This window comes from Corylus avellana, chromosome ca2 (genome assembly GCF_901000735.1).
Source record: "Corylus avellana chromosome ca2, CavTom2PMs-1.0".
NCBI lineage: Eukaryota > Viridiplantae > Streptophyta > Magnoliopsida > Fagales > Betulaceae > Corylus > Corylus avellana.
Window position 1 is genome coordinate 38,360,271 of NC_081542.1, and position 7,275 is coordinate 38,367,545.

The 7,275-nt window shown below is 39.3% G+C and overlaps 1 protein-coding gene across 1 annotated transcript in view; it reads left to right on the forward strand.

Moving 5' to 3' along the window:
* Window positions 1-3,631: 3,631 nt before the first annotated feature.
* The window catches only part of LOC132169718 (uncharacterized), a 4,575-nt gene continuing 931 nt past the window's right edge, over window positions 3,632-7,275 (forward strand). Inside the window, exons 1-2 of the mRNA XM_059580705.1 lie at window positions 3,632-5,380; window positions 5,462-7,230. Coding sequence (XP_059436688.1) covers window positions 3,632-5,380; window positions 5,462-7,230 — 3,518 coding nt within the window. The remainder of the gene's footprint in view (window positions 5,381-5,461; window positions 7,231-7,275) is intronic.

A 7,275-nucleotide genomic window follows, 5' to 3' on the forward strand; every position in this document is an offset into this window, starting at 1 on the left:
GGTGGCGGTGGCGGCGGTGTAGAGGAGGAGCAAGAGAGTGAAGAAGAATGGTTGTGGTGCCATTTTTTTTGAAAGGCGTGCAGGGAGTGGAGTTGTGGAGTGAGCTTTCCAGCTCAGGAGAGTGTGAGGGGAGTTGAATGTGTAAATTTATGGGTGTGTTGGACACTCTCTATTTCGAACTGATAAGCGAGAGAGCTCTTTTAGAATGTCACAGGATTAGATTTAAGGGTGTGTGTATGACAGTTGGGAGTGTACTTTTCTACCCTTGGATTTTGATATATTTACTCTCATGCAGGTTTTTTTTTTTAATGAGTAAAAGAAATGCAACATATATAAGTACATAACAATTAAAAATAAATAAAAATTATAGAAACCAAAATGAAAGACGGACAAAATAATACTTTTCATGCATCAATTCATTGTACAATTAAAGATGCAAAAATTGTTGCCAGCACTATTGGTTGTAGCGACACATGGTGAAAATTTGCAAGTGATATGAACGGTACTTAAGATGTTTTAAGTTGCCGAATGAGTTGTTAAGGTTAAAAAATATATCTAAAGTAGATATTGAGTTTCCCCACCTTGAATTGTGAGATAAATGATAACAAACATGATATCTTGAGATCTAGGATCTAAAGTCTCGGAAGAAAACTAGAGGAGCATAGGAGTAAAAAGCAATCAAATCTACTTGTTGAAGCAAAGGAAGGTGGTGGCGTGTGTATCCCACGCACCGTAATGAAGGACATCGGTGGAAAAAGAGGTAGTCGGAGATAATGGAGTAGGGGGCATGTGGCTTGTTTGGATGGAGAGGTTGCTATGAATCTAAGATTATAATTTTTTTTTTTTTTTAAAAAAAAAAATTCCTATTTTGAAAAAGATAAAAAGAGAAAGGTAAAAAAGGGAGGAAGGTCGAAAAAAAGTTTATTAATTAAGGTGGTGTGGAGGAAGAAAGCTCACATTTAAGAACGTGAAGGTTTTTGCAAGAGAGTTTATTATTATTATTATTATTTATATTATTTATACGCACCCTAAGGACTGCATAAATTGAAAAACGTCATAAACTCTTTTATTTTATTTTTCTTTTGTCCACTTTATTTTTCTTTTTGGCGAGAAGGACACTAGAAGTCTAGAATCTATGGATGATTAAAGTCTGATGAATCTTGAGAAGGTCAAAAACGTAAATAAGAAGTAAGCCAAGGGTAGTAATGCAAATAAAAGTCCAGACCACGTCAAACGACATGGGCATTTTCCGTTTAATAATTTTGTATTATTTAGTTAAAACAAATATCCATAACGGCTAACGAAATAGTAATGACGTCATTGGTAATGTAATGATTTTACAAAAAAGCCAAACAAATCAGATGTGCGTTGTCGCCAGCTCTTCCTTCTTCTTCTTTACTTCCCCTCCTTCCTTTATTCTTTGATGTCTGACTGCGTTTTGTTTTCTTTTTGAGTCGGCGAGTCATGACTTTTAAACTTGCATAACCTTATGGAAAGAGACGTGAATGGTATTATTCTTTGGCTCTTTTTATAAGAGAATGTACTAATTTACAATTGAATCTATTGTCAATTTATGCATCTCTTATATTGAGATGAACAATAAATGCGTAAGAAGATGAAAATATCCATTTATTTTTTTTTTTTTTTTAATATGTTGAACGATTCGAACTAGTGAGCTTCGCATTATAAGGCATGGTTTCAGCTAATTAAGCTATTATTTGAGAACTGTTTCTCTTTCGAGAGAAGAGAATCATGAAAACAACCAAAATTGCTAGATTTACAGTAAATAGTAGGAGAGAGTTTTTTTTTTTTTTTTTGATCAAATTGGGATTTATGAAGTTCTTTCGCCCAACCTATAAAATTGTTCATAAAAATTCATATACTCTCTTCAAAGTTCAAACTACTACTAGATTGACCATGTCGCAATAAAATTTGAATTGCGACAATATCTTCCAAAGGCCCAAAAAAAAAATAAAAATAAAAATAAAAAATAAAAAATTGTAAGACAAAAATATCCCTATAAATTAAAAAAAAAAAAAAAAAAAACACTAAAAACTAAATCTTTTTTTATTTTATTTTATTTTTATTTTTTAAGAAAAAGAAGGGATAGTCGTGAATCACCCCTAGGAGTGAAAGAGTCACCTCCAACCGGTATTTGTGGGTGGCTTAGCCAATCCCGATTCAGATTGGGTGGCCGAGCCACAATGCTTTGGGGTGGATCGACAACTCCTATTAGATTTAGATTAAATAGTAGGAGGGAGTTTTTAAATTTTTTTTTTAAATTTTTTAATTTTTGTTTTATTTTATTTTTATCAAATTGGGATTGAAGAAGAACATATTTCGATCTCCAAAATATAGTAACAATACACAAGTTACAAGAATACGGCCCTGACTTTGTTCACACGGTGCTTACATATAGATACAAAATTAGGTAAAATCCACTTAACCTCCTTAAACTACTACCCCAATGACAATTTATTCCCCAAACTATCAATTATGACAATTTACCCTTCAAACTACCAAAATGATGACAATGTACCCCCCCCCAATGCTAGCAAAATGATGAAATTACCCCTATAGAATTTTCAATAAGACAAAAATACCCTTAAAATTTTGAAAAAAAAATTAAATTTTAGTATTTTAGTTTTTATTTTAGTAAGGGTAATGTCATCATTTTCAAAAATTTGGGGGTACATAGTCATTGTTTTGGTAGTTTGGGGGGTAAATTGTCGCAATTGATAGTTTGGGAGGTAGATTATCATTGTGGTGGTAGTTTAAGGGTGTTAAGTGAACTTTACCCTACAAAATTTCTCATTAGGTTGCCAAAGTATGGACAGGGAATCAAATAGGCCCAAAACTTTATGGGCTAGTTTCGCAAACGTCTTGGGTTTTTTCACTATAACAAAAATTAATTGATGTGAAAAAATAAGAATATTTGATATGAAAAAATAAAAAAATAAAAATTGGTTTTGTAGTGATTTTTTTATTTGAATAATAGTATAAAGTAATTTATGTATTATAAAAAGTAAAAATGTTAAAAAGTTGAATTTTTGAGAAATAGTATCAAACCATTAATGGTTTGTTGCCAACAAAGCCTATATAAATATTTTAAAGAAAAATTCACTATATACTTTTACTATTTTAATTAAATATCATTTCTCTATTCACTATTCCATTCACTATTAGAGGAGAGAGATTGATGTAGGACATGTGTGTCCCCACCCCCAAGAATAAATAGTTTACTTTTAATCCTTTCCCTACTAGGAGTATATTTACTTTTCCTAATTAGAATTATGTTTACTTTCCCTACTAGGATTATGTTTACTTTCCTACTAAGATTATATTTACTTTCTCTACTAGAAGTAGGTTTACTTTTTCTCCAAGGATTTCTCTTCTATAAATAGGCTTGCCTATTATGTAAAACTCAATCAATTGAATTATAATCAAATCAGAGAATCCTCTCTCAAATACTCTGCGGAGTTTTATTTTTTTCTTAGCCTGCGAGCTTGTTTTATCTTTTGGGTAGAAGACGAAGACGCTTCTCCTTGCAGAATCAAAGACGATGCTCTTTGATTAGTTACCTTAGTCTTCCGCTACGTCAGTTGGTATCAGAGCAGGCTTTATCCTGATCATGACCAATCAGCGCAACGGTGACGATTCCCTTAACGACGCTGCTCGTGACAGGGAGGCTCCTTGGAGAGCCGAATTCCAAGAGCTCCAGCAGATCCAGCAAACGATGCAACAGGAGATGCAACAGGAGATACGACAGGAGATGCGCCAGATGCGGGAGATGATAGAGCGCATGCACATAGGTCCTAATCGTAATCACAGGGACAATGATGCCCATGATGACGATGGGATCCGAGTAAGGCCTATTCCTCATCAACCACTTGCACCCATAAACCGACCACCGGCCTATGACGATCCTAGTGACGATGAAGACTTTGCTGAAGGAGTATTCGGACGGGACATTGAGGTAGATCGAAGGGGCGAATTACATAGAGGAGTCGGTCGTGGTGGCACAGGCTTCAGAGGTTATGAGCGTGGTAGAGCTGGCCATATGGGGAATGTCTATGACGGCGCTGGCTACCGGGATGCATATGGAGGGCAACCCAGGCGTCAGGATCTTGCTAGGGAGGAATCCCACGAATACCGAATGAAGATTGATCTCCCATCATTCAGCGGGCATCTTCAAATCGAAGATTTCTTAGATTGGGTGATGGAAGTAGAGAGGTTCTTTGATTATATGAGTATTCGCGAGGATCGCAAGGTGAAGTTAGTGGCATACAAGTTCAAGGGAGGAGCTTCTGCTTGGTGGGAAAAATTACAGATTTCCCGAGCCCGACAAGGGAAGGGACCTGTAACTTCATGGTTGAAGATGAAGCGGCTACTCAAAGCACGTTTTTTACCACCGGACTTTGAGCAACGGCTATTCCAACAATACCAAGAGTGTCGACAAGGAGGTCGGACCATCCAGGCGCATGTTGATGATTTCTATCGCCTATCTGCTCGGAATGATCTCATGGAGACAGAGGATCAACAAGTTGCAAGGTTTATTGGTGGACTACGTGTGGCAATACAAGATAAGGTTTCTATGCATCCTGTCTTTACTTTGAATGAGGCAGTTAGTTTGGCAACCCGAGCAGAGAAGCAACTGGAGAGGCCTAAAGCAACAACCTGGGAGCGAAACCCGAGCGATTCGACGAGACCAACGCAGGGTCGGGGAAAACAACCTCTAGTCCCGACTATCACACCAAGTCAACCAGTGACTTCCACGGGAAAAGGAGCCAGTAGCAGTTCAAGCACCTCGAGACAACCAGCCAACAATCCATACGCACGGCCCAATCTAGACAAATGTTTCAAATGCAACCAACCGGGACATAGGTCGCATCAATGTCCCCGAAGGCAGATGGTAAACTTGATCGAACCTGAGCCAGAGGGAGGGTCCGAGAATGAAGATATTGATACACCCGAGTATGAAGAAGAGGAGTTGGCTGACGCTGATGAGGGAATCCCACTTTCCCGATCCTTAGTAATTCAACGTTTACTCTTGACACCGAGGCAAGAGGATCAATCTCAAAGGCACAAGATTTTTCGTACTCGCTGTACAGTCAACCAAAGAGTATGTGATGTGATTATTGATAGTGGTAGCGGGGAGAACGTAGTGTCGAAGGAGATGGTTTCAAAGTTGGGTTTGAAAACTGAGAAGCACCCAACTCCATATAAGATCGGATGGATCAAGCGGGGAACCGAGACACTAGTAACCGAGAGATGTCGTATCACATTTTCGATCGGTAAGCATTACTCGGATTCTATTTTGTGTGATGTTGTCGAGATGGATGCATGCCACTTAATCCTGGGAAGACCGTGGCAGTTTGACGTGAATGCCCAGCAGCAAGGAAGAGCCAATATCTACACTATCTTTTGGGATGGTCGGAAGATAACATTTTGACCTTTACAGGAAGTCAAAAATTCTACTTATTCTAAGGGAAAGCCGATCCTCCTATCCACTGGATCAGAATTTATAGAAGAAGTTAAGGAGGCCCGAGACATCATAGCATTGGTGACCAAGGGAACCCCGGGCTCCGTCTCACAAGAAGTTCCTGAGATAATGCGATCGATGTTAGAAGAATTCCAAGACATCATGCCTGAAGAGATGCCCGAAGGACTGCCGCCCATGAGAGATATCCAGCACTATATTGACTTAGTGCCGGGAGCAAGTCTCCCGAACTTGCCACATTATCGAATGAACCCAAAGGAGAATGCTATTTTGCAAGAGCAGGTAGAGGGGTTAATTAGGAAGGGACACTTGCGAGAGAGTATGAGTCCATGCGCAGTACCGGCCCTACTTGTACCGAAGAAAGATGGGAGTTGGCGAATGTGCGTGGATAGCCGGGCAATAAACAAGATCACGGTCAAGTATCGGTTTCCAATTCCCCGAATAGGTGACATGTTTGATATGCTATCTGGGGCTAAGATTTTTTCGAAGATTGACTTGAGGAGTGGATATCACCAAATCCGTATACGACCAGGAGATGAATGGAAAACTGCGTTCAAGACTAAAGAGGGGCTTTATGAGTGGATGGTGATGCCTTTCGGCCTTTCGAATGCACCAAGCACTTTCATGCGACTCATGAATCAGGTACTGAAACCTTTTATAGGAAAATTTGTCGTTGTCTATTTCGATGATATTCTTATCTATAGTCGCAACCCGGTGGATCACATGGATCACGTGAGGAAAGTGTTGGAGGTTCTCCGTGAAAATAAGTTGTTTATCAACTTAAAGAAGTGTAGTTTCATGATGGATCAGTTACTCTTCCTCGGATTTGTAGTTGGTACCGATGGAATCCGAGTGGATGAAGAGAAGGTGAGAGCAATCCGAGAATGGCCCACACCCAAGTCAGTGGGAGAAGTAAGAAGTTTCCATGGGTTAGCAACTTTCTATAGAAGGTTCGTTCGGAATTTCAGCAGTATTGTAGCACCGATCACCGAGTGTATGAAGAAAGGAAAATTCAATTGGAGTGAAGAAGCTGAGCGAAGTTTCTCAATCATCAAAGAAAAGCTATGCACAGCACCTGTACTTGCTTTACCTGACTTTGACAAGCTGTTTGAAGTTGAATGTGATGCATCAATCATCGGGATAGGAGCTGTGTTATCTCAAGAAGGGAAGCCCGTAGAATTTTTTAGTGAGAAGCTCGGAGAAGCAAGACAGAAGTGGTCAACATATGAGTTGGAGCTTTATGCTGTCTTGAGAGCCCTCAAGGTGTGGGAGCACTACCTGATCCAACGAGAGTTTGTCCTCTATACCGACCATCAAGCATTAAAGTTCATCAATAGTCAAAAGAATTTGAATCGGATGCATGCTCGGTGGGTTTCTTACATCCAACGGTTCACTTTTTCTCTCAAGCATAAGTCGGGAAAACTAAATTGTGTAGCTGACGCTTTAAGCCGCCGAGCTACCCTGCTGATCACCATGAAAGCTGAAGTGACTGGATTCGACTGCCTAAAGGAGTTATATGAGGAAGATGAAGATTTTGGTAAAACCTGGAAGCATTGCAAGGCGGGGCAACCAATTTCTGAGATACATATTCAGGAGGGGTATTTATTTCGTGGGAATCGGCTATGCATTCCGAGGAGTTCCTTACGAGAACAAATAATCCGAGAATTACATGCTGGAGGTTTGGGTGGTCATCTGGGAAGAGACAAGACTATTGCTCTGGTAGAGGAACGGTATTACTGGCCGCAACTGAAGAAAGAAGTAGGTAATTTTGTCCG